Source organism: Notamacropus eugenii, chromosome 5 (genome assembly GCF_028372415.1).
Source record: "Notamacropus eugenii isolate mMacEug1 chromosome 5, mMacEug1.pri_v2, whole genome shotgun sequence".
NCBI lineage: Eukaryota > Metazoa > Chordata > Mammalia > Diprotodontia > Macropodidae > Notamacropus > Notamacropus eugenii.
This window is the reverse complement of record NC_092876.1, coordinates 130,283,529-130,310,831: the sequence shown is the minus strand read 5'-3', so window position 1 is coordinate 130,310,831 and position 27,303 is coordinate 130,283,529. Positions and strand designations below refer to the sequence as shown.

At 40.5% G+C, this 27,303-nt stretch overlaps 1 protein-coding gene across 6 annotated transcripts in view; it reads right to left on the bottom strand.

The window, feature by feature from the left end:
• Positions 1–27,303, bottom strand: part of XRRA1 (X-ray radiation resistance associated 1) — a 117,077-nt gene that overhangs the window by 12,811 nt on the left and 76,963 nt on the right. For 5 of the 6 annotated variants that reach the window (XR_011967396.1, XM_072610835.1, XM_072610836.1 and 2 more), the window contains 6 exons: positions 15,492–15,625; positions 12,847–12,975; positions 11,617–11,852; positions 10,015–10,055; positions 6,154–6,279; positions 5,012–5,105 (listed from right to left, as the gene is read on the bottom strand). Coding sequence is in view for 5 of the 6 variants with exons in the window: in XM_072610835.1 (XP_072466936.1) it covers positions 5,012–5,105; positions 6,154–6,279; positions 10,015–10,055; positions 11,617–11,852; positions 12,847–12,975; positions 15,492–15,625 (760 nt within the window). In the remaining variant the exon portion in view is untranslated. The remainder of the gene's footprint in view (positions 1–5,011; positions 5,106–6,153; positions 6,280–10,014; positions 10,056–11,616; positions 11,853–12,846; positions 12,976–15,491; positions 15,626–27,303) is intronic. The other variant, XM_072610838.1, reaches the window with a different exon arrangement.

Sequence of the window (27,303 nt, the reverse complement as noted above, 5' to 3'; positions counted from 1 at the left end):
ACATTTCAAAGGGTTCAAAGGAGCCCACAGACTAAAATACTTCAACAGAAGTCTTTCTAGGAGGTATGGTAAATGTTAAGAATGCAATTCTGAAAACAAAAGAGAAATGATTCCAATGAGGAACAACACATGGGATTTCCAAAGAGACTATGGAAGACATGTGGGGAACTCACTAATCAACTTAGATATTAATAAGAAATGTAAGGAGAATCAAGGCAAATCACAGCTAGCTAATAGAGAAAGGAAAGAAACAAGCATTTATTAAGCACTTACTATGTGCCAGGTACTGCATTCAGCACTTTACAGTTATTATTTCATTTGATCTTCAAAAACACTCTGGGAGGTAGGCATTATTATCATCCCTATTTTAAAGTGAGGGAAATTGATGCAGAGGTTAAATGACTTGCCAAGGTCATACAACAAGGTCAGATTTGGACTCAGCTCTTCCTAGTTGCAGGTCCAATGCTCTATACACTGGGTTACCTGAGGATGAGTAAAGGAGTGTGGCATGGTTTTGGAAAAAATATCAAGGGTGTTAAAGCTCAGAATGAACTGAGACTGGTGAAGGAAGTTAAGGGTAACAAAAAGGGTTGGATTTATTATTATTATTTTAAGCTATTTTAATGGAGGGACTCCCCCTCTCTTTCCTATTCCTACCTCAGCTGATAGTCACAGGAGGCCCAGAATGTAATCTTGAAGTATTAATAAGCTATTAAACTAACTATGTAAAAATGCTTCTCTGTTCTCATCCCTTTGCGATAAGTCAGTCAGTAAACATTTGTTAAGTGCCTACTATTTTCCGGGCACTCTACTAAGTGCTGAGGATACAAAGGAAGGCAAAAGCAATCCTTGTCCCCAAGAAGGTCACAGTCTAATGGGGGAGACAGCGTGCAAACCATTATGGACAGACAAGCTATAGACGAGATACAAAGAAGGAAGACCCCAGCTCTGGGTAGGATCAGGAAAGGTTTCTTGAGGAGGTGATATTTTAGCCAGGCTTTGAAGGAAGCCAGAGAAGCCAGGAGGCAGAGATGAGGAGGGAGAGAGCGCATTCCAGGCTTGGAGGACAGAAGTGGAAATGCTCATGGTTTCCAGTAGCAATGGAGAATTGATTCTCATTTCAGAAGTGGAAAGAGAAGGGGGATGATTATGTGTAGTGATGATGATGGCCAGGTGTAAGGTGAAGCATGACTGTACCTGGCTCCATATACTGGACCTTGTGAGTGGGGCCCTCATCAATCAGGATAATGTATCTTGGGCAAGAAAGATCAAGTGTCCTTCTCCAGCAAGTTCAGGAGGTAGGACCGAATGCAAGAAGATGGAGTGGGGGGTGGTGGTGGTGGTATTAAATTAATTAGTTTCCTCTTATTGAACCACACCTTGTATCCCTGATATAAATTCACCTTGATCATAGTGAATAGTTTAAAAAATCAATTGTTATAGTCTTTTGCCAAGATTTTATTTAAACATTTGACTCAATGTTGATGGTATTGATGATTTCTCTGTCTTTTGAAGGATTAAATTATCATTGAGAGGAGCAACTGCTTGTCCCCCAAAGATTAGTGCTGAAACAAGGTCACTTCTGTTTCCGTGTCCACTGATCTTCACTCAAATTACCTCAACCTTCCCTCTCACCTTTGGTTCCTGTATTTCCTTGCGAGAGAATATCCTGTTAATATAGAACATGCCTCTGTCCCCACCCTCACCCCCTTTGCCCAGTTCTGTTCCTTAGTCCCTAGTGCAGTCATGAATCCTAGCTCATCAAGTTGAAGTGATACCTGTTAGGTCAGATTTGCTTCCCTTGCACTGGATCTCTAGTTCTGCTTTATTTGTGACCCACACAGCATTTACGGAGACAGCTGAGACTATAAGATTTTATTTCTGCTTCTTTCTTGGATTTTGTTTCTCATGAGTTTCCGGGCATCTTCAGCACTATTCTTCTTCATACCTTGCAGCTCTCACCTTTGACACCAAGCTTGGTGGTAATATGTAGATACTTTTCTTGCTCCCTTTCCTTTTTAGTCTAAAGCTCTTCTGATTTGATTTACATGGCTTTAGGTAGAAACATTCCTGCCATCCTTTGCTGGGAATTTCATCCTTGACCAAAAGTTCAAATTTTAATAAAGATGTGGTTGAGAAATCCAAGCCCTGTTCTCACATACCACATTATTAAGCAATATATTCATTTGCTAAATCTGCCTTTTCTCTTCTCAAGTCTTTTCTGTCAGTCTATAATAGCAGGATTAAGAATATCTCCTGTTCTCTTAAGGTCTTTAATTTTTTTGCCTTTTGCAATGCTATGTATTTTATTTTATGCATTAAAAAACATTATCCTGAGCAGGGGTCCATAGACCTTATAAGATTGACTGCCAAAGGAGTCTGTGATACAAAAAAAGTTCCTTTTGCATAATCCTTAGTAACGCTTTCTAGATTCTTTCTGATGTCACCATTCATGTCCATGTGAACAGCCAGAAATGTGTCATAGTCATCAAGTTTGATAGTCTTGGGTGATTCTCTCTCACGTACTTGAATTGTGCCGTAGGAAACCAAGAGACCTCAAACAGCTGCTTCAATATTCCTTGATATTGAATATCCCTTGGCAGTCACCAACCACAGCTACTGGCTTCTCTGATCCCTAATGGATTTCTCACCAGAAAGTGACTAAGAATCCACTTTCATTCCTTGGAGAACAAGCATTTATTTAAATCCAACTCTTTCTTCAGAAAGAGTTTCAGAGCTAGTGTTTTGTTTCATGCATTCAAATATATTTCTTCTTTGTGCATTGAGAAGAGGTCTTAGAGTATGGACAATATTTTTTACCTGTTATCTAGCTGCATGGAGGTTCCTTAGAGAAGGAGTCAATCATCCCCACCACCTGCCTTACACACACCTGGCAAATCAGTCTGGCTGAGGTGGTGGGGCACCATGAGGAGGCTGCTTATGCCAACCAACTCAAAACTACAATCACCATACCTCCCCTAGGACTCCAATGGAGATATCGCCAGGACCCTGAGCTCATGAGCATTGCTCTCAGCCATCATCCTGGGAAGCAATGTCCATGGAGATGCAGCCAGCAGCAGCTACAGGTCCAGCTACTAAAGACCCAGAAAGGACAATTCTTGCCACCAAAATCCTTGTCACTGTCCAATGGTTCGGCTTTAAAAATGGATATGATTTTTGAATGGAAATCACATTAACAAAGAGGCTTTACTTTCCACTTTGCTTATGTACCTTAAGAATTCTGGATCCTTTCTATCAGACTCGCCACTGAAATCTTCCATGAATGTTGTATCCTTCATTGGAATCTAAGTTCTTTGAGAGCACAGTCTTATTTTTCTATTTGTATCTCTAGTACTAAGCTTAATGTTTTTGCTCATAGTAATGCTTAGGAAGTGTTTTAAATCCGTCAATGATAAACTGATTGATGAAGGATCTTGCTTCAGAGCAATCACAAATATTCTCTGTTTCTGGTTGGTTTTCTTCCGGATGACAAAAAAACCTTTTAATTGGCTGTTGAGTTGGAATTGAGTGAACATACAAAAGGCTCCCACAACCAAATGGTCTCTTTCTTCCTAGGAGGAGGACAAAGTCAGAGTTGCTGTGGGCCTCCAGGTGGGGAGGGGGCCTTTCTTCCTACACGGCTACCATGTTTCCATGAAAGCACGGCTCCTCTGTGTCTTTTGTCTTTGTTATGTCCTTCTTTCCTGATCTAAGGTGACTGAGAAGCAGAGATAGAAACAAGCCAGGTTACAAACTTCATGAGCTCCAAAATATCAGAGACATTTGGAAAGATTCAGCAATTGGAGTCAGTTACAGAGTCTGCCACTTTCTGTGTCATTTTCTTCTACCTTCCACTCTCCTGACCTGGGTCAGGATTCCCTTCTCCCTCTTTAGATCTTTGACTTCCTTATTGATTTCTTCAGGGAATAGTTTATTGTCTAGAATGACCCAGATAGCTGGTCATTTAGCTTTTTAGCTCCTGTACTCTCTCTTCTAGGAGGGAGACCAGCCTGTGTTTAAGCACAGATGATTTGTAACTTGCCAAGGCAGAAAGACAAATATTGAATACTCCATGTGTGTCATTAGAAAAAAAAAATTCTGCCTTGCTTACTTTCAGGATGTAAGATTCTTGGTCTTTTTCCTTCTTGCTACAAGAGCTCTTGTAGTCAGTTCATCTGGTGGATGCTCCTTGTCTCTTAGCTCCTCATTCCAGTCAGTATTTCTTCTTTTCCTTCACTTGTCAATCTCTCTTCTTCTCCTTTTAGAGTCCTCTTTTTTTCCTTTTCACTCTTCTAACTCATTTTCTTTACCCTTTTCCATGAGTCTTTCTGTATCAGTCTTTGTACTTTTCCTTAATATATTTCTCTTTACCTCAGGCTATTTTTTTAAGGCCTTCTAAATGTACCAGGCACTGGTCTTCAAAATTTTGTAACCTTCCACACATCTTTCACAATCCTCCTCCTTTTCCTCTTTCTTAATATTCTTCCTTTCTTCCTTCCCTTTTTCTTTCCTTCCTTTCTTCTTTTCTTTTTCCCACTGAAGCTTAGAAGTAATTTTGCCCTCTGGGGCCTTGCATAACAAACCTGTTGTCTATATAGTATATAATTATATATATATATATCAATAATATAGAAATAATTTTTAAAAATTATTCATTTTTTAATTTATGGAATAAAACAAGCATTTCCATATCAGTATAATGAAAAAGATGATTACATATAAAATTGCCCATTAGAGAATAGAAGAAGGTGGTCATCTACTGCCTCCCAACTCCAAAATCTCCTCTTCTCTAGGCTAAACATCCCTAATTTCTTCAGCTGATCTTCATATATAATGGCTTCATGCCCCCTCCCCATCTTGGTAATGCTCTTCTGGATGGAAATCAGTAGCTTACCATTTTCTCTCCTAAAAGGAGATGCATAGAACTGGACACAGTCTCTGACTAGGAAAGATTACTCAGCAGGTATTCAGTATAGATTTATGGGACAGAACTGAATTGCAAATACTTTACCCTTTGTGTGGATCACCAGTGGATTGTTGTGGAAGACGAGCTCATTTAGAGAGGGGAAAAGAGCCACAGGGAGGAGGGCATCCTCATTTGAAATCTGGAATGACAAGAATACCTTTATCAATATGACCCCAGTCCTACTAAAGGCCAGGCCCCAGTGATCTGGGCAATCCCAGGGGATGGGTTTAGGGTGGGAAGTTCCTAGCATTCACTCCCTATCATCACAGCAAGGGTATTCTGAGAGGTATTCTTATTCAAATATGGATTGAACTGGATGATTTCCCTTCCAACTCTGAGATCTTGTGATCCTATGATTCCAGATTCTGTTATTTTAAAATTTTATTATTTTATGACTCTAAGAATCTATGATTCAATAATTGAATGTGATTTCCCACCAAACAATGGCCATGGCCTGCTACTGTGAAATTACCAGGCAACAGAAACTTGGACTGGTACTAGAAATGTCAAGGAGGTTAAATTCTGGGCTGATATGAGAGTTTTGAGGCTAGGCTGTCTTTGGCATTTGTCTCAGGAACATAGGGGACCCCCAAAAGTGTGAATTTTGTTCTGAACATTCTCTCTCTCAAAAGATGTTTCTGCACATGATCTAGAAGCCTCAAAGTGGGACTGTTAGGAAACACCATGTCCTGAGTTCCCAATGTGCCCTAGACACTAATAATGGGATATACAGAGCACCAGAAGACAGAAGATAATAGTTCTTGCCCACAGGAAGCCTCAAGTCAGAAGAGACATAAAAGGCTCCTGATCTTATGGAGTTCACCTACTCTTAGGTGAAAGGCAAGACTCTTTCCAATAGAGAAGCTCCCTAGGCTGAGGGAGGAGAAAAGGCTCCTACCTACAAGACTTTGATCTGAGGCTCTTAAAGAGCCTTTTTCTGAGCAGAGAAGACAGAACATGTTCTCTGCCCTCAGGAAACCCCTAGTCAGAAGGGTGAGATGTGGCCTTCATCCTTTGAAATATCCCTGGACTGAGGAGGTGGGACATAGCCCTAGTTCTTAGGGAACCCCTGGTCTGAGGGAGAAGATATAGCTCTAGCTCCCATCTTTTGAAAGACCATGGTCTGAGGAAAGACACAGTTAAATGGGAGGGCCCCAATCTGTATCTTCTAGACAAAAGAGAGTCACCTTGTTATGGGCCAGGCTGAGATATCTCAGCTCTGGGAAAGGTGGAGCCCATGTCTGGTTCAGGGCCTTCAGTGACTTCACAGGAAGAATTTCAAATATGGGAGGAAGTGGATAGACTTTGTTTGCCTTAAAAGGAAAAGAAAGTCAAAGTGGCATCTCATGGCAGAAGGATCTGTAGTGGCACAGGGCAGATAGATAAATGCCTCCCAAGAAACCTGGGCCCCAGGACAGCCATTTCCTGAGAAATGAGACGAAGAAACACATTCAGTTCAAGTCAACCAGCATTTATTAAGTGACTTCTAGGTACACAGCATACAAGGCAATGAATGGGTATGGTGCTGGGGAGACAAAGTAAAAAACAAAACCAAAACAGCCCTGTCTTCAAAGGTCTTACATTTTCCTATCCATACACATACACAAATTATTAAGTACAGAGTAATTTCAGGAAGGGGAGAAAGTACTAATAATTAGAGAGATCTTTGCCTAATAAACATTGGTTAAATTGTATCGAACTGAATTGAACCAAGATACCTTATTCTGTCCCCAGCAGTGACTTGGGAGCTGTCCATGGTGAAACTTATTCACGAACTCGGAAAGTCTGAGTCAAATTAGACCCAAAGTCTAGGACTCAAAGGGACAGAGGCATACACAGAGATGAATAAACAAAATGGGAAAATAATGCCCTTCTTTGAGCCCTGCCCTGCTCAGGCATTGTAGGAAGAATGCCGGATTTGGAAGGACTCAGGCTGAATCCTGGTTCAGATACTTACTGGCTATACAACTTCTGACAAATTACTCTCCTCTTTGAGGTTATGTATCCTCTGTAAATGAAGGATTTTGACTGGATGATTTCTGAAGTTCCTTCTTGCTCTTAGTACTATGATCCTATGTATCTAAGAGCAGATTAAGGAACCTCGAGTTCTAGAATGACTTCTGATAGGCTTAAATAATTGAAAGTCCCGAAAAGGCTGAATTAAATGTGCTAGACTCCTTGAAGAGACCCAGTGGAGACTGTTTGTTTGCATTCTCTCCATACAGGTGGGGAAGTCTGTCAGCTCCTGAAGGGGAAGAGCCTTTACAGCCTTATTCAGTCACTAGTTCTAGGGTTTTAGCCCTTACACTTAACTTTAAGGTCAAGTTTTTCATAGATTGGACCATTTCATCTGCAGCCTTGGAGAATGGCTAATCAATATCCCTCTTAAGGTAAGTACCCTTCATAGAGGCAATTTAGTATGAAGTACAGAGCACTGGGCTTGGAGCTAGGAAGCTTTCGTTGGAATCCTGCCTCCAACATTTGCAAGCAGTGAGGGCAAAGTCACCTGACTTCTTAGGATCTCACTATCATCATCTGTAAAATGAGAGTAATGATGATTATATTACCTACCTCCTAGGGTTATCCTGAGGAAAGAATTTTGTTAACTGCCATTACTATAAAATGTGAGTTATTATAAGGTGCAAAGACTAGAGGCAGCTTATACTTACGTAGTATTTCATGGTTATTATTGGCTAGCATTTATTTACGTGGCACTTTAAAGTTTGTAAATGGCTCATCTTGTTTCATCCTCATCAATCCTGGAAAGTAGGTGCTATTATCATTACACTCATTTTTCCAATGAAGAGACAAAGGCTCTGAGAGGTTTAGAGATTTATCCACAATCACACAGCTAGTAAGTGTCTAAGGAAGTATTTGAATTTACATCTTCTTGACTCTTAAGTCCAGTTCCTTTATCCACTATACCACACTCCTTCCAAATAGTCCTATCAGATGGTTAGAACAGGGATTGTTATACCTATTTTATACAGGAGAAAACTTGGTGAAAGGAAATGATTTGTCTCAAGTCAGAGAATGAATCAGGCAAACCATAGTGGGAACCTAGGCCTCCAAGATTCTAAACACAGGGCTCTGTCCACTGCACTGCATTGTATTACCTCTTAATGCAGTCGTGCCTTAGTCTCCCCTTCTTTAAATCCAATGCCTATTAATAATAATAAATAATAGTTGTATTACCTAGAGGACCATTAGGTGGCACCATAGTGCATAGAGTTCCAGGACTGGAGTCAGGAAGACTCTTTCTGAGTTCAAATCTGGTCTCAGACATTTACTAGCTGTGTGACCCTGGGCAAGTCACTTCACTCTGTTCACCTCAGTTTCCTCATCTATCAAATGAACTGGAGAAGGAAATGGCAAACCACTGCAGTACCTTTGTTAAACAGGGTCACAAAGAGTTGGACACAACTGAAAACAACTGAACAAGGACCATCACAACAAATATTACCCAGCATTTATATGGTGCTTTAAAAGTTTGCTAAGTGCTTTACAAACTTTATCTCATTTTATTCTCAAGAAAACCTCGAGAGGTAGGGACTTATTATCCCCACTATACAAATGACAAGGCTGAGGCTGACCAAGGCTAAGTGACTTGTCCAGGGTCATGCAGCTAAAAAATGTCTTTAGCTAAGAGATCTCTTCAAATACAGTTATCCCCATTTGAACTCAGGTCTTCCTGACTCAGGTCGAGTGCTTTATCCACTGTGCCACCTTGCTGCTCTTAGATGGACTTTTTGGTTGTGTCACACCATCTTTTTCTGAATACACATTTGGGAAAAATGAAACAAAACAAAAATACCTAAGGATAACCAGTATTTTCCAAACTGCTCTATAACTGTAGTATTATTGCCCAGCTCAATTAATTTATGGCATTTCAATGATCATAAGAAAGGCAGCATGGCATATTGAGTAACAGGAGGGTCTTGGAATGAGGGTCTTGGAATGAGGAACACCTAGGTCCATTCTTGCCTCTGTCATGTACTAGCTTTGTTGTTGTTCAGTTGTTTCAGTTGTATCTGACTCTTCATGACCCCATTTGGGGTTTTCTTGGCAAAGATACTGGAGTGGTTTGCCACAGATGAAGAAACTGAGGCAAATAGGGTGAAGTGACTTGTGCAGGATCACAGAGCTTGAAAGTGTATGAGATCAGATTTGAACTCAGGGAGGTGAGTCTTCCTGACCCCAGGTGTGGCATTCACTGTGCCACCTAGATGCCCTTATGTACTAGCTATGTGACCATAAACAAGTTATTTAGTCTCTTAGTGTCCCAGGAAATTCTAAGAATAAAAATATCAGTGGAGGGAGATTACCCACAATGAAATGACAGCTCTGAACCACCCTACCACTTCATCCCTGCAATGAAATTATCGTCATCACCATCACTATCATCATCACTATCATCACACATCATCACCATCATCATCACTACCATCACCATCACCACCATCATCACCATCACCATCACCATCATCACCATCACTATCATCATCACTACCATCACCATCATCATCATCATCACCATCACCGCTATCATCATCACCATCACTGCTATCATTGTCATCACCATCACCACCATCATCACCATCGCCATACCATTACCAACATCTTCATCATCACCATCATCATCACTGTCTCTATCACCAGTTCAAGTCTGATTTCACTGATAAAGAAAACTTCCAACGAGGACACTTCTACTTTAATTCTGAGTTTCCTGATTTATAAAACAGAAACAATAATAGCACCCCCCTCACGTGAGACAAAATATGTAAACTGCTTTGCAAACATTAAAACACATTATGTGTTAGTTATCATTATTATCCACAATAATTCTGCAACCTGTAGACTTGGGGAATTGTCTAGAACTCTGAAAAGTTAAGTGATTTACTTAGGGTCACGTCATCAGTATGTGTGAGAAGCAGGGTTTGTACCCAAGTGCTTCTGAGACCAAGGATGGCTCTCTGGTAACTCCATTCTAAGTCTGTTATTTTTACCATCCCAACTTAAAAGGTTCAGGGCTAAATAAGTGGTCTTACCTGGTTGGATGAATATCCAGGGAAAGATGGGAATATAACCTCTGTAACCAGATAAGAAACAAAGTCTAAGTTGATTAATGACAATGAAGAAAATGGACATTCATTTGAAGAGGTAGAATAGTATGGTATTTTTAATGGAATAAACCCCAGGTTTGGATTCAGAAGCTCTAGATTTGACTTCCATCTCTGACATTTATTAGCTTTATAACATCAGGCAAGTCACTTTCTTTCTCTGGGTCTCAGTTTATACATCTGTACAATGGGGACAATAATAATTAAATTACTTATTTCACAAGGCTCTTTTGAGGAATTGAGTAAGTACTTACCACATGGAAAACACATTTTTAGACTGCTTTGTAAACTGCAAAATGCTGCAGGAATATGGACTGGTATTACTTATGTCAGACTGGAAGTTGACAAAATCCTTTCCAAAGTCATTAATTAGATTATGCTTTCCCCCCTCCCAGGAGCCTTGAGAAGGAGGAAGTGCAAGACAGGAGTTATTATCTCCATTTGAAAAGTGATTTGTCCAAGGTCACACAGTGAATGAGTGGCAGGTTAGGACTGAAATCCAGGTCTCATGATTCCAAGGTCCAGGTTCTCTCTTTCCATCATACTGTGATACCTGCATGCTTGGATAGATCCATGATCTCATCACTATAGGTACCCCTTCCAATAGTACCGAGAACAGCCTGCTTTCTCATCACAGGAAATTGATCCATCCAGTATGTTGGAGGCCTTCCTGTGGACCTCATGATATGGGCTCTGTCTGGCATTGAAAGCCCTTCATAACCGTTCCCCGCTCCTACCTTTCCACTCTCCTTACATCTTACTCCCCAACATGTACTTTTTGATCCAATGACACTAGCCTCCTGGCTGTTCCGTGAAGAAGACACTCCACCTCTCAGCTCTAGGTATTTTTGTTGGCTACCTTCCATGCCTGGAATGCTTTCTCTCTGCGACTCTGATGACTAATCTCCCTGCCTTCCTTTAAATCCCAACTAAAAGCACATCTTCTCCAGGAAGCCTTCCCTAACCCCTCTTAATTCTAGTGAATTCCCTCTTTTACATATATCCTATCTGTCTTATACATACGTAGCTTGCTTAGTGTATACTAATTTACATGTTGTCTCCCCAATTAGACTGTAAGCTCCTTTAGGGGAGGTACTGTCTTTCACCTCTTTTTGTATCCCTAATGCTTAGCATAGTACCTGGCACACAGCAGGCACTTAATAAATGTTTATTGACTAGGTGATCCATCAGTTTCCTTTCCCTTTTATGTCATAAGTGGCCCACCTCCTTTCCCAGTCATACATCTCTTTGATGGTACCTTTTATATTGCTTTGTGCGTGTTTTATTGTCAGAAATGGGCTGTAGCCTATTTACATCCACTGTCCATCTCTCCCAGGACCTTTGGGTGACCCACCATCTTGAGGGTTTGGATACAGTACAGTTCCATTGTGGTAAACCATTTGGATTGGTGATCCATTTAGATGTTGACAAGATAGACTTTTGTTTCAGGTCTAAGATCAGCACTGTCGAAAGTTCTGATTGAATAAAACTAGGGGTGGAATAAAATCTCTGGGGATACAGTGTACCCACCTGTCCGGTCCACATCCTTTTTCATCGATAATATGGCATAATCTGGTTGTCCTTTGCCCGACTTGCTTTCCAGGAAGGCCCCATTCATACCTTGTGCTAGCTTCTGTTTGGGGCTAGAATCTTTCTGGGAACTATTCTTTCCCTTGGTTGATTCATCACAGAACTTGGGTAACTGAACTTGCTGCAGGTATGGGATCCGGAAAATCTTGTTTTGTTCCATGCTTAATTTCTTCAATCTTAAGAGGAAAAAAAGGGAAATATAAGAATAGAGATAATGTGGCACACTGGAAAAAGTTCTTGAGCCAGAATACCTGGGCTCAAAATGTGGCTCTGACCTTATTAACCCTCTGTACCCTGAGCAACTCTCTTAACCATCCTGATCTGCAGTTTCCTCATTTGTAAGATGGGGATAAGACTATAATATCTGCTTCACACAATGCAGGGCTGTTGTGCAGAGAGTACTTACAGCACTCTAAAAATATGAGTCATTATTATAGAATATTAATCCTTCTTTTATTAAGGTAGAGTGCATAATATAAGGAGCACAGGACTTGGGATCAAAGAACCCACTTCCACATTCTAATCTCAGTTCTGCTACTTACTATTTCTTTGTAACTAAACAAACCATTTTAAGTTTTGGGTCTCAGTTTCTTTTATCATGACATTAAGGTCATTACTTGCCTTTTTCGGAACTTGAGACATCTAATCTTGATGCTTGAGATTCCATTAACTTTTTTGACTGTTCTTACACCGTTGACTGTTCTTACACCCTGTTGGCTCACAAGTAGTGTTGTGTACTGGGAAAGGGCCATACTTGGAGTCAAAAGACTGACCTTCCAATCTTGACCCTGATCCTTCTTCTACTATTCAGAAAGACAGTTTATCTGAGCCTCAGTTTCCCCATCTATAAAGTGAGATGGTTAGGCTAGATTATCTTTCTATGTTACTTCCTAACTCTAAAATGCTATTTTTATGTGACTCAACTGTGTGAGCTTGGGCAAGATACTCTGCTTTTTCAGGGTTTCTGTTTCTGTACAATGAACATTTTGGACGGGATGCCTGCTGAGATTTCTTCCAGTTCTAAATTCTAAGATCCTGTGACAAAATCCCAGCAGAGTGATCTCAGCCTTAAAGTGGCTGAGACCTTCCCTTGGTGTTAAGGAGCCCTGGATGGGAAGAGAGCAGGAAGGGAAACTGTTCAAGCAGCTGACCCACAGCAGTCAGCATTACCTTCTGAGTCCTGCCAGGCTGGCGAAACAGCTGGGGTGAGAGAGCTTGTTGTCATCTAAGATTAGTGTCTCTAAAGCTTGGAACCTTAGCACGTAACGCTTGTTGGTCAGGCGAATGAAAGAAAGGTTCCTGTGAAGGCAAAGGTTGGGAAGGATCACTGCTCCAAGTAGTAAATGATTGATTCCTCTTTGAAGGGGGCTCATAGGACCTATGGATCAACCCCGCTAAGCAGTCAGAGGATCCTTGTCCTGACATTTACTGTGTGACCTTGGACAAATCTGTTCTCCTCTCTGGGCCTCAGTTTCCTTACCTGTAAAATGATAGGGTTGGACTGAATAATTTGTAAGGATCTCTCAGCTCTAATTCCTATAATTTTATGAATGAGTTTGGAAGTTTGACACCAATTCTGTGATAACTTGGTTCCATTGTCAGTCACAAGACAATAAAAAAAAGGAACCAATGGAAGGCCTCCAGTGTGTTAGATGACTCTTCTGAGGAGGAATCACGAAAAAATGTGAAAAAGAATGACACAGGGGAATTACATTATGAGTGGGAAGTGAATGAGCTACACTGAGATTCCTCGTCTATCCAAGTATATGTGATACTACACAATTCAATCCACTCTTAGACCTGATGTGTATTGGGTTTCTCTATCCTGCTAACCATTTTTGTTATAGCTATTCCTGTTCAAATGAACTAGTTTGGAAGTTTAGTTGGAAGAGAACAGAGATGCAAAGAGTGTTGAGTTGTTCTGCTACCACTATCATCACCATCAACATCTTATCTACTCCTACCAAAGATGAATCCCAATCAGGAGTTCCATCCCACCAAGACTCAGTTATCCCTATGAGTCAAGTTTACCTCCTTATGTTAGGCTCCCTAGCTAACCACATATGTTATTCATGCTTCATGTCTTTGTATATAGATATCACCGGTCATTGCTACTTTTCTTCTTAGATATCATTTCCTATGAATTAATGGCCCTCTTTTCCCATTATTCTCTTTCCTCTTGGTACTTGCTATTTTCTGTTGCAGCAGAGTTGGTTAGCTTATCTGAGCAGTTTTTTTTCTTTTCCTCTTCCTTTTCATTATAAAGCTCTCATTATATTTGCAAGTCTCCAGTTAAATATAATTTTCCTAGATTTTGTTAGATGAACACCATACCCGGCCAAGAGCTCCTCAGTGTCTAGATATCCATATCCCATTCACAGACACCATCTTTACAACCAGCTGTTCACATCCCAAATATGGCTTCCTCTTGTGGCAGTAGTGATGAAAGAACTTCCTGTGCCTCTAAGGTCTTCCATTTCTTGCTGAAGACTTCACAATCCTTAGCAAATGATTCTTAGCTTCCTTTGTCTCCATTTAAACCATAGAAGCAGGTGGTGTTTATCAGGTTTGATGAGTCTTAGGAAACTTTTCCTCCCTCCCTCAATTCCTTCCTTCCTTCCTTCCTTAATTCCTTCCTTCCTTCCTTCCTTCCTTCCTTCCTTCCTTCCTTCCTTCCTTCCTTCCTTCCTTCCTTCCTTCTTTTCCTCATTTCACTCTGGAACTCATATATTGGACCACAATAGGTCCCTGCCCAAGCACCACTTAATGGCTGTATTTGGGGCCCTTCTGTCTCAAAGTGAATGGCAATAGTAACTGTTTCTCTTTTGACAAGCAACTTGAGGGTCTTCCTCTCCCAGTTTGATTTTTTTTAATTAAAAGGCCCATCCCTTGACTCATTTTTTAAAGAGGCCTATTGACTGAATGGGCATTATCTCACTCAAAGTGAGAGTATGAAAATGTCTTAGCCTAGGGCCAGGGTATCCAGGGTCTCCCATTGCATCCTGGGCCATCTCTAGTTATCTTGATGAATATCTGTCCACTGGACCCAGATGACTCTGGAGGAGAAAGTGAGGCTGGTGATTTTGCACAGCCCTCCCTCACTTAAATCAAAGTCAACTGCAAGTCATGTCATCATTTCCCTAACATCATGGTCTTCTTCAAAAACAGACAAACATGACAACCTGTGACTAACAGGTAAATTTTTCTACTGAGGCGTAGTTTGTTTAATAGAAGCAAATAATGCCCAGGGAAAATGAGACACAAGGACACTGTAGCCCAAACACACAAGATTAAATTCAATAATTTAATGAACTCCATTCACCTCATTTCACTTTGTTGCTGCTTTCCATATAGTTTCTTCTACTGCCCTGGACTCTAAACTCTCAGATATAGTTATCCATATATGTTTTATCTTTTCATTAGACTATAGTCTCCACAAAAGCAGGGATCATATCTTATCTAATCATTGTACCTTCCTAGTGCCTAACACACAGTAGACTGCTTTTTGTTTGTTTTTTATTTTTAATGAATGTTGAATGCTGCCACTAGGTGGGAAGGTAAATTGGAGAGTAAATTGGGAGACCCTTGTGTCGGGGCATGGACCATGTTGAATGGGGGGTTGGAAGGCATGTCTAAAAGAGAAGCTTATAGCTGTACATAATGGGATTATGGAAACATGGTGAGGCTAGGTCAAGTGACATATTGGAAGAAGACTTTTATAAGTCTGTGAAGGTCAATTTGAAAAACAAATTGAAAGGAGATCCTTGGGTTTTATGAGAGCTCCTATTGAAGACAGGTCAGAAATAAACACTTACGGCTCTGTGACAGCCATGTTGGGGGGAAGTGAAGTAAGCCCATTGCCTGTTAGAAGCAGTATCTTAAGGCGAGGCAGAATTCCCAGGTCACGGATAGCCTCTTGAGACAAGTTATTGAATGAAAGATCCAGGCGCTAAATTCCAAAAAGACAGGGAAAAAAGCATCCAAATGTTATAGTATATTGTGTACTCTCATGACACTTACCCATGGGAAGAAATCCTGTCATAGCTCACAATTTGTATGTTTTCCCTTTCTTCCCATCCTTCAAGGCCCAACTCAGGAGTTACTTCTCCAGGAAACTTGCCCCAGGCCCCCAGCTAGAAGAGGTCTTCTCTTCCTTGAATCTTGAATCTCACAGAAACCAAGCTCAGTGGCCACAACAACTCTTTCAAGCCCAGGAATCCCACCCTGGGGCCCCATTGCCCTAACTGGTAGCTATCTCAGTTGGCCACTACATTGGGTTCCCAACCCGATTTCCTTCACTTCTGGGACCTTACCAGTTGCCATACCATCACATATACCCTTGGTCATTCTTCCTACCCCTTCCAGTTCTGAAACTATGATCAAATAAACTCTGTGGTCACTCCTGGAAAGGGTATGTCAGTCTGCTTCCCTCTGGCTCCATTCACCATCTCTGTAAGTTTCCCAACCGAACTGTCACTCCCTGGTCACCACTCCCTTATATCTGTTCTATTATATGTAGCCTTTTCAGCCTCCTTCATTGATTTATTGTTCAGATCATGTTCCTGAACTATAAGTGTATGCCAAGACTCTGTCTTAGATCCCCTTACTTACTTCTCTCTCTCCACTTTCTCTTGGTGACCTCATCAGCTCCATGGGTTTAATGATCATCTCCCTTTTAATGACTTCTAGATCTATATAGCCGACCTAAATTTTTAATACTTTAATACTTACACTTCCACCTGTACCACAAATTGCCTCCTGGATGTCCTAAAAACATCTCAAACTCAACATGTCCAAAACTAAATTCATTATCTTTCCCCCAAACTTCAACCCTCTTTCAAACTTTCATGTTTCTTTTAAAGGAACCACTATTTTTCCAGTCTCACCCAGGTTTGGAACCTTGGTGTTATTAATTCTTTCTCCTTCACCCCATATAGTTATTATTTGGTTATCCCATATATTTATTATTGCCAAATCTTGCTTTCTAGCTCCGTATCTCTCATATCCAAGCCCTTCTCTTTACCCACATGGCTACCATGCCATCCACTCTTGCCTACATTGTTGTAATAGTCTTCCAATTGATTTTCTTGCCTCAAGTCTCTTCCCACTTCAGTCTATCCTCCACAAAGTGAGTTTCCTTAAATGCAAATTGGACTCTGTCAATTCCATATTAAATAAGCTCCAGAAGCTTTCCTACAGTCTGAAGAATGAAATATAAACTCCTATGTTTAGTATTTAAAGCCATATACAACCTTACCGCAGCCTGTCTTTCCAGTATCATGATGACATGATTCCTCCTCCCCCATCCTCTGTAATTCAGTCAAACTCGTCTTCTGTCCCTGATACACAACATTCCTTTTGCCTTCTTTCTGCCTTTGCACTGGTCATCCCCATTCTGGAATGTACTCTCCCCCTCACCTCCACCTCAACGAGTCTCTCTCTACTTCAAAGTGTAGCTCGAATACCACCTTTTGTATGAAGCCTTTCCTGATCCCTCCCAAGCTGCCTTGTATTCAACTACTTTGCATTTATTTGTAGATATTCTCATTAAATTTATTGTGATATATTTATGTATGTCCTCATTGTTTCAGCTAGAAGGCAAGTTTGTGAATAGGTTCATTATGTTTGTATTACCATTTCCTAGTATTGTACCTGGAATATAATAGGCATTTAATAAATATTTATTGAATGGTTGATCTCCAAGGCTTAACAGGGCTTGGCATATAGTATCTAATAAAATGCTTTTTTTCATTCATTCATTCATTCATTTATTCATAGTACTTTGCTTGAACCTCTCCATTGCACAACTTACATGATAATTTATGTAGAATTATCTGTGTCCATCTCTTTTCTTCTGACTAGACTGAAAGATCCCTGAGGTCAAGTATTGCATCTGATTTCAGAGTCTACACTCCGTTTGTTGAGTGACTACACAGTAATTTAGCTAGCAAAACCACTATAAAGTACTGGCCAAGTTTTTGAAAATGAATGATGTCTTTGACTGGAACATCTTTCCCATTCCTCTATGCTTACTAAATTACTAGTCAACTTAAAGGTCACCTCCCCTCATCCTCCATTCCAGTAATGGACTACCCCCAATGCCTCTGAGAAGTTTGCTTCTACCTTTCTAATGTGATACCTAATATTATGTGAGGGAGTGGGGTATAGTAGATAGAATCTTGAATATGGAGTAAGGTACTTGAGTTTAATTCTGGTCTTATTAGATATGTGATCTCAGCATAGGTTATTGCATCTCTCTGGGTCTCAGTTTCTTCATCTGTGAAACAGAAAGAATATTCTTTGCACTACTTGTCTCATAGGATCATTAAGAGGAAAGCAATTTGTAAATCTTGTGATGCTATTAAAAATGGGAAATATTCTTATAGCTATGATAACCAAGATGTATTTGTGTCTTATTTCCCTTCTAGACTGTAAGTTCCCCAACAGACTGGGTCTAGAATGTATCTTTTCTAAATTCTTTATCTTCCCTAGGATAGAACATAGGATCCTGAAAACAGTTGGCATTTAGTAAATGTTTATAGAATGAATTGTCAGTACTTCCTTGGTTAGATGTTAAAATGCTAAATAAAATCAGCATTAAGGAAATGTCTTATACACATGTGCTATGAAATAGTGGGAATTCTGGCTCTCTAGGATGGGTTTAGGAAAAGAGAAATTGTTTTTCCACAGTGGTTAAAACATCTTCATTCAAGTCTTCCTTTTTGTTTCACTTGTTTTAATTAGGAGGGAACCTTGGCCTTGCAAAAGCTATGCCTGTAGAATGTCAGCTCTGACTGGATCTACTAAACTGGAAGATCTTTTGTATATAGGTTCTGCAATGGACCAAGTATCTGCCATACCAGGGTCAGCCTAATGTATGATGGGGCTGCTCATCACCAGACCATTGGCCAACACAAGAGGCATTTTTGTGGTAATAGCATCTCATGAGGAGGGGGAGGGATTGGAATGTAGGATCATAGATTTAGGTCTAGAAGGGACCTTAGAGGCATTGAGATCAGCCCTCTCATTTTGTAGATGAGGAAACTAAGGCTCAAAAAGTGACTTGCCTATTCTGGATTTAAAGGTATTTGAAGCAAGGCAAAAACACAATTCAGCTAAAGGGAGGACGTATGGATGGAATACAATGGCAGCTCTAAAATTCAGGTCCCTAATTCTCAAATGTATCCCAGTACTATCAATTCAAGTCAACAAATATATATTGAGAACCAACTATGGACAAAGCCTTACACTCAACCCTAGAAGAAATATAAAGAAAAAGACAGTTCCTGTCATAATAAAGTAAGGAAGATGAAATACATATACAAATAATTAAATAACAAAAAGAATATACAACATGAAAATAAAGAACTGTGAAAATACAGAGTGGGGAGATGTCATTTCTGACTGCAGAAATCACAAAGAGCTTCCAGACAGAGCCAGGGCTCCTGAGCTGGGTCTTGTAGGATAAGTATTATTTCTAGAGCCAGACATAAGATAGTTGGTACAGATGGGTAGGGGTTAGGCTAGGGGGTGGGTGGTGAAGAGGACAACCCAGGCCAGGGATTTTGTGAGCAAAGATACAGTAGTAGGAAAAGGTAGGGCAAGTTCATGGCCTCATAGTCTTACAATTTGGCTGGAGCATAGACTGCATTAAGGGAGCTCTATGAGATGGGATGTTGTAATATCCCAGCTTAGAGGAGTGTTTCATATTAATTCATAGACAAGTATAATATGAACTAAAAATAATTAGTGCTTAGGAGAGGTCCAAAAGGGGGAAGTATGAAAGTATGATCACTTCTAGATGGGGAATAAGGTGTAGGTTGGGATGAGGGTGGCAGGTATAGCAGGGAGCAAAGGAGAAGGTAGTATCTAAACTGCACATGGAAGGTGGAGGTGGGGTGGGAAGGTAGTAGGGATGAGGAGGCCACTCAAGGCTGTTTTAATAGAACTCTCTTAGACATGCTAGGCTTCAGCGTGTTTTTCCCCTGGAGTTAATTCTGTTCCCAGAAGCCAACAGTTCAGTTGGATCTGTTCCACAGTTGCACTCAGAGAGGGCCAGCTCATAGTGTTTTTATGAGCTACATCACTAGAAATCCCACCTTTGGCATCTTACCACCAGAGCCTTCTCTGTCACTTGAGGAGAAAATCCCAACTTGTCCAGCCTACCATACTCTCTTCCTCATTTAAAGTGTTATTAGTATAAAATACATTTCAGACCCCTTCCCTGTTCACTCCTAGGAACACAAACTCTAAGAATGTGAGGGCACCTTATAGACTGTCCCATTTGATTCACCCTCCCCTGATCCATTTTGCAAGAAGATTGGGAAACAAAGGCCAAACAAGTCTCAAGAGAAGCAGTGGATGTAATGCAAAGACCATTGAATTCAGAAATGGGATCTGGGGGGTTTGAATTTTGGCTTTGCCACTGTGAGACTGTAGGTGAATCCCTTCTCTTCTCTGGGTCTCAGAATTTAAGATTAGATGATCCCTTCCAACTCAGACAATCCATTAATTTAGGAAAGGGGAGACTTCTCCAAGGTCATGCAGTGACCAGTTAATGGCCAGGAGGCAGCTTGCCTCCAGCAGCCTTGGATACCAGCCCAGGTTGGATTCTTCCTGAGCTCATCACCATGAGGTTATATTTTGAGAGCATTTTCCAGCTCAGGACTGGGCTGCTCTCTGTACTTAGAAAGTCCTTATAAGACATTAGAAGGTCGAAACAGGTTAACAACTGGCTACGAGGGGGATACTTCTTGTCAATTTTCCTTGGGAATCATGGCCTTCTCCTCTCGAATTTAATGGGATGTCAGACTTGATCTTATGCATAAAGAATATTGAAATGAGGTTACTGAGCCTCATTCCCAACAGTTTAATATGCAATAATCAGTGGCTTAATGTTTTATCATCTGCTGCTTATGTGACCTTGGGTAGGTCTCCTGACCACTCTGAGCCTCAGTCTGCTCATGTGGAAAATAGAGATAATCATAATACTTGTCTGCCTACTTCACAAGGCCCTTCTGAGGAAAATATTTTATAAATAATAGTAAAACGCTACTGAAATGGAAGCTGTCATTATAACTCCCCAAATCCTTGAATCTTTTGAGAATTTATGCCAGGGTTGAGTGTGGTCAGTAGACACCAAGGTTGAATGCTGGTACAAATTCTCTGTTAACCCTCCCCCTTCCCCATCTCACACTTCCCCATGAATTTCTTCAATTTAACTCAACAAATATTTACTAAAAACCTGTTATTGTGCTAATCTGGAGATACACAAATATAAAATGGCTCAATACCTTAACTAAAGAAACTTATAATTTATTAAGAGGAAAGACATGTATGCAGGGAGCACCGCATGAGGGAAAGTGTGATAGAGCCACACAAAGGGAGGGGAAAATGTAAGGAGGTCTAGATCACTTTTAGCTGATGAAAGGTTAAGAAGGGGAGGGTGGGAAGGATTGACTCTTCCTTTCTCCCATTAACTGTGAAGCTCCATGCAAAAAGGTTGGGGGATGTGGGCTGTTCATCAATAGCTTACTTGTCTAAAGTAATAACTTGCTTATATAAATGTAACTGGGTGGTGTAGTGCATAGAGCACTGGGTCTGGGGTTAGAAAGACCTGAATTCAAATCTAACCTTAGACATTATTTGTCTATTATTTGTCTTGACCCTGGGCAAGTCTTTTTTCTGTTTGTCTCAATTTCCTCAACTGTAGAATGGAGACAATAATAGCGGGGCTATTGTGAGGATCAAATGAGATAATACTTGTAAAATGCTTAGCACAGTGCCTGGCCCACAGTAGGTAATTAATGTATGCTTGTTTCCTTCCTTCCTTCCTATTTATCCTGGCTTTGTTTCTTCTTACCTGTATGACCTTGGACAAATGACTTAATTTTTCTGGTTATGTTTTCTCATCTATAGAATGAGGAGGATGGACCAGAGGATCTCAAGGTCCCTTTTGGCTTTGAATCTTGTGGTCCTATAATTGGGCAATCTCACAAATCTGGAACACTTCTAAAGGAAGCAGTATGGTGGAGGACAAGTAGTCTTCGTCCTGGCTTACAACTGAATGCAGTCTTCCACTTAGGGTCGATTCCTAGAATCTAGCTCTGGCTCTGCCAAGGATTTGCCAGGTCACCTTCGTCAAGTGGCTCAACCACTCTGTGCTTCCATTCACCTTTGTGTAGAAGATGAGTGTGCGAAACAAAATCGTCTATAAATTCCTTCCTGCTCTAAGCACCTCAGGGGATGAGGTGAACACAGCATTTTGTGAAACATAAGGCTCTTCATAAGTAATAAGATGTGGTCACATTTATATAGGTCTTTATTGTTTATAAAGCACTTTCCAACAAGGTAGATAGTGTGACCACTATTATTCCCATTTAGCAGGAAAGGAAAACAGGCTCAGAATCTAAGTGCTTTACCCAAGGTCAGATGGGTTACATGTATGTATATATACATACACACACACATATATATATTATTGCTAAGTGATTTACCCAAGGTCAGACAGGATATATGTGTACATATGTGTATATATATATATATATATATATATATATATATATATATATATATATATATATATATATATATATATATATATATATATACTATTGCTATTATTTTGAGAAACTAAAAGGAAAAATAAATAAATGGAATTAAGTACCGAAATTGAATACAGTGAATGAATTAATGCTCATGGACTTTGTTAATGGCCTACACTCAAAGCCTATTTATTCTTTTTCCTCACAAAATTCTAATGAAGCTGGTGATCTGAGTTCCTAGCTCCTACTGAAAGAGATGGGATGAATTAGCAGGAAGAATGCCGCTGCTAGAGGCTGGGATACTGTGACAGCAGAGAACTGTGCCAGCTCTTGGCTGCTCTGGAGAGCAAAGAATGAGACAGAAATGTGATGTACACAAAGCAGTCTCAATAACAATAGTTTTCATTTCTATAGCACTTTGAGGTTTTCAAAGGGCTTTCCTCGCAACAGTTCTGTAAGGGAGGCAGGACTAGTATGATGGTCCCCATTTTAGAGATGAAAAAACTAAATTTAGAAAGTGATTGGCCTGAGACTTAATAGCTAGTAAAGTGATAGGGAGAGGGCTTGAAACCAGGGATCTCTTAACATGGTGTTACCCATCTCTTGTAGTTCAATCATATTAGTCATGGCCAATTCTTTGAGACCCCAGTAGGGGTTTTCTTGGCAAAGAACCTGGAGTGATTTGACATTTTTTTTCCTGCAGCTTGTTTTATAGATGAGAAAACTGAGGCAAACAAGTGTAAGTGACTGGCCCAGGGTCACACAGCTAGTTAAGTGTCTGAGGTCACATTTGAACTCAGAAAGATAAGTCTTCCAGTCTTCAAGCCTTTGCTCTATTCACCTCTCCACCTAGTTGCCCTAGATGCCTCTTAAGAACTCACATATTGGAGGTAGAGCCAAGATGGTGGAGTAACGGCACAGACTTTCTAGAGTGTTCCCGCCATGCCCAGCCAAATAAATACCTGTAAAAAAATGCCTAACAAATTCTGGAGCAGCAGAACCCACAGAATGACAGAGTGAAGCAAATCTCTAGCCCAAGACAACCTGGAAAGTCGCTAGGAAATGTCTATTGTGCCATGTTGGGAGCAGAGTGCAGTCCAGTGTGGGCTTTGAGTGCAGAGAGGGGACCTGAGCAGGCTTTGGGGGGACTGAATCTCTCACACCTGTGGTGGTTTCCAGACTTCATGACCCCAAAACACTGAGGATAAATTGGAAGGTCAATGGAAAAAGCCTGTGGGACCAGTGCAGGAGAGTAGAATGGTCTGGTCCCAGCTCCAGGGCACCAGCCACAGCAGCAGCAGAGGCTGTTGCAGCCACTGTTTCTGGAGCTCTAGGCCCACAGATTGTGGGGGTTCCAGTGGCTGACAGTACACCCCCCACACCCCCACTGGAAGCAGAGAGTACCTTGACAAAGAGCTCAAGAGTCAAGTAAATGGCTGGGGAAATGAGCAAAAACTGGAAAAAAGAATCAGACTTTAGAACCTTACTTTGGTGACAAGGAAGACCAGAGCATGCACACAGAAGAAAACAAAGCCAAAACTCCTTCAACCAAAGTCTCCAAGAAAAATATGAATTGGTCTCAGGCCATGGAAGAGCTCGAAAAGATTTTGAAAATCAAGTAAGAGAAGTAGAGCAAAAATTGGGAAGAGATTTGAGAGTGATGCTAGAAAATCATGAAAGACAAGTCAACTGTTTGCTAATGGAGACCCCCAAAAAATGCTGAAGAAAACAACTCTTTGAAAAATAGACTAACTCAAATGACAAAAGAGATCCAAAAAGCCAACGGGGAGAAGAATGCCCTAAAAAGCAGAATTGGCCAGATGGAAGAAGAGATCCAAAAACTCACTGAAGAAAATAATTCCTTAAATATTAGAATGGAGCAGATGGAAGCTAAAGACTTTATGAAAAATCAAGAAATTACAAAACAAAACCAAGGGGATGAAAAAATAGTAGACAATGTGAAACATCTCACTGGAAAAACAACTGACCTGGAAAACAGATCCAGGAGAAACAAAAAATTATGGGAGCACCTGAAAGTCATGATCAAAAAAGAGTCTAGACATCATCTTTTGCGAAATTATCAAGGAAAACTGTTCTGATATTCTAGAACTAGAGGGTAAAATAAATAGTGAAAGAATCCACTGATCACCTCCTGAAAGAGATCCACAAAGAAAAACTCCTAGGAACATTGTGGCCAAATTCCAGAGTTCCCAGGTCAAGGAGAAAATATTGCAAGTAGTTAGAAAGAAACAATTCAAGTATTGTGAAAATACAATCAGGATAACACAAGATCTAGCAACTTCTACATTAAGGGATCAAAGGGCTTGGAATATTCCAGAATATTCCAGAAGTCAAAGGAATTAGGATTAAAACCAAGAATCACCTATCCAGCAAAACTGAGCATAATACTTCAGGGGAAAAAATGGTCATTCAATGAAATAGAGAACTTTTAAGCATTCTTGATGAAAAGATCAGAGCTGAATAGAAAATTTGACTTTCAAACACAAGAATCAAGAGAAGCATGAAAAAGTAAACAGGAAAGAGAAATCATAAGGGAGTTGAACTGTTTACATTCCTACATACAAAGATAAAATTTGTAATTCTTGAGACTTTTCCCAGTATTTGGGTAGTTGGAGGGACTATATACATATAGACAGAGGGCACAGAGTGAGTTGAATTAGGAAGGGATGATATCCAAAAAAATAAAATTAAGAGATGAGAGAGGAATATATTGGGAGGGGAAAGGGAGAAATGGAATGGGGCAAATTATCTCTCATAAAAGAGACAAGAAAAAGCTTTTTCAATGGAGAGGAAAAGGGGAGAGGTGAGAAGGAAAAAGTGAAGCTTACTCTCATCACATTTGGCTCAAGGAGGGAATAAGATACACACTCAATTTGGTATGAAAATCTATCTTACACTATAGGAAAATAGTGGAGAAGGGGATAAGTGGGGTGTGTATGTGGGAATGATAGAAGGGAGGGCAAAATGGAGGAGGGGGTAATTAGAAGTAAACATTTTTGGGGAGGGACAAGGTCAAAAGAGAATAGAATAAATGGGGGATAGCATAGGGTGGAGGGAAATATAGTTAGTCTTTTACAACATGACTATTATGAAAATCTTTTGTATAACTACACAAGTATAGCCTATATTGAATTGCTTACCTTCTCAGTGGGGATGGGTGGGGAGGGAGGAAGGGAAAGAAGTTGGAACTCAAAAGTTTTAAAAACGAATGTTAAAAATTGTTTTTACATGTAAACTGGAAAATAAGAAATACAGATCATGGGGTATAGGAATCTATCTTGCCCTACAAGAAAATAGAGGAGATAGGGATAAGGGAAGGGAGGGGTGTGATAGAAGGGAGGGCAGATTAGGGGAAGCAGTAATCAGAATGCACTGTGTCTTGGGGTGGGGGGAGGGAGAGATGGGGAGAAAAATAGGAACTCAAAATCTTGTGGAAATGAGTGTTTAAAACTAAAAAAATGAACTCACATATCCCAGCAGCCTGGGACCATTTGCTACGGGGAGAAAATAGTCCTTCCCCCTACCTTTCATGTGCTGAAGGGCTTCACTTAAAATAAATCACAGATGTTTACACTCATCAACAAAAGCTAATTCATCCCCTGTATCCTCTGTTTGAGAGAGTGACTGGGGGGCTGATCAGGGAAGCTTTCTGACTGACTCAGTGAGCTCATGGGGAAGTAAGCCATTGTCTTGGATTTTGTTTGGACTTCTCTGTGAAGGCTGAGAACTTGCCTATATGACTATTGCTAACTCCTTATGGAGGTGATTTGGTTAGCAGGGGCCGCTGTGCGAGGAGCCACCCCTTTGTGCTGGGCTGTAAAAGGGAGTCTCCATTGTAGACTTGGCCCTGGTGATTGTTTCATTTTTTCCAAGCGCAGTCTAGAGAAGACAAGAGTTATGAGTAGACCAGGTTCCCAGGGGGTGCTGATGAAGCCTCTGCCTCAAGTCACTAATAGCTTGCTTTGGGGCAGAGGTACCTGAAAGTTTCATGAACGCTGGTCTATGTTGGCCCAAGAAGAGAGTCCCCAAGTTTCCTGGTTCCAGCCCTGGGAATCAGTGGTGTGACCTTTCAGCCTGAGATAGAAGCCATGGGGAAGGGTGATTAAGAAGGCAGGGTTCTTGAACTCCAGCTTCTTGGGGCAGCATCAGCTTTGGGGTTGTCTCTAGAGACCTTAATTCTGACAGCTCGGAGACAGATGTTTGCTTTAGTAAAGAGAAGAGGAGTTGGTGAGTAGTGCCATCCTCTTGAAAAGAATATTTTGCACATGGTTCCTCAGACTAAGAAAGCATCAGGTGAGTGTAAGCTATGGCAGGGATGAGCATAAGGAAGTCATAGTATTACTGCTATTACTGTGATTTTCTTAGTCTGATGCAAAGGGGGTTGTCTGTTTAGCAACCTTAAGTGCTATTCATGGGTATTGGAGAGGAAGGAAAATGATATTGATTATTTAGGGGTCTCTGTGAGACCTATAAGCATTTTCTACAATGTGAAATAAAGGCTGATCTATACCTAATATATGCATTATTCCTTGAGGCTTTATGTGACAGCTGGAGATCTTTTTGCCCATATTCATGGAGATATAGATAAGAGGAATAGTTGAACTCTATTATGAAATTTCCTAGAGTAAATTCTGGGTAAGGGTAAAGTGAGCAAAAGAGAGTGACTGCGATGTGTGTGATGGAGAATGAACCAAGTACAGGTAATCCTAGAATATGGCATGCTAGATTATATGTTACATATCAAATATATTTTAGAAGGGCTCACATTGAAAATAATAAAAAGAATCAAAGTCTTTGTGTACACCTACATACATAAAAATACATAAAGTTTCATCATCTGGAAGATGTATTCATTATTTTTGTCATCATTATCAAAGTTCATGATAGTATTTTGTGGTTACATACTTCACGTACATTCTTTCATAAATCCTTACACTTAAACTTGTGAGACAGAGAGTTTGACTCTTATTGTGTCTATTTTTCAGAGGAGAAAACTGAGCCCTAGAGGAATAAAATGACTTCCCAGAGGAACACAGCATCATTGGAGCAGGAGTAGGTCTCC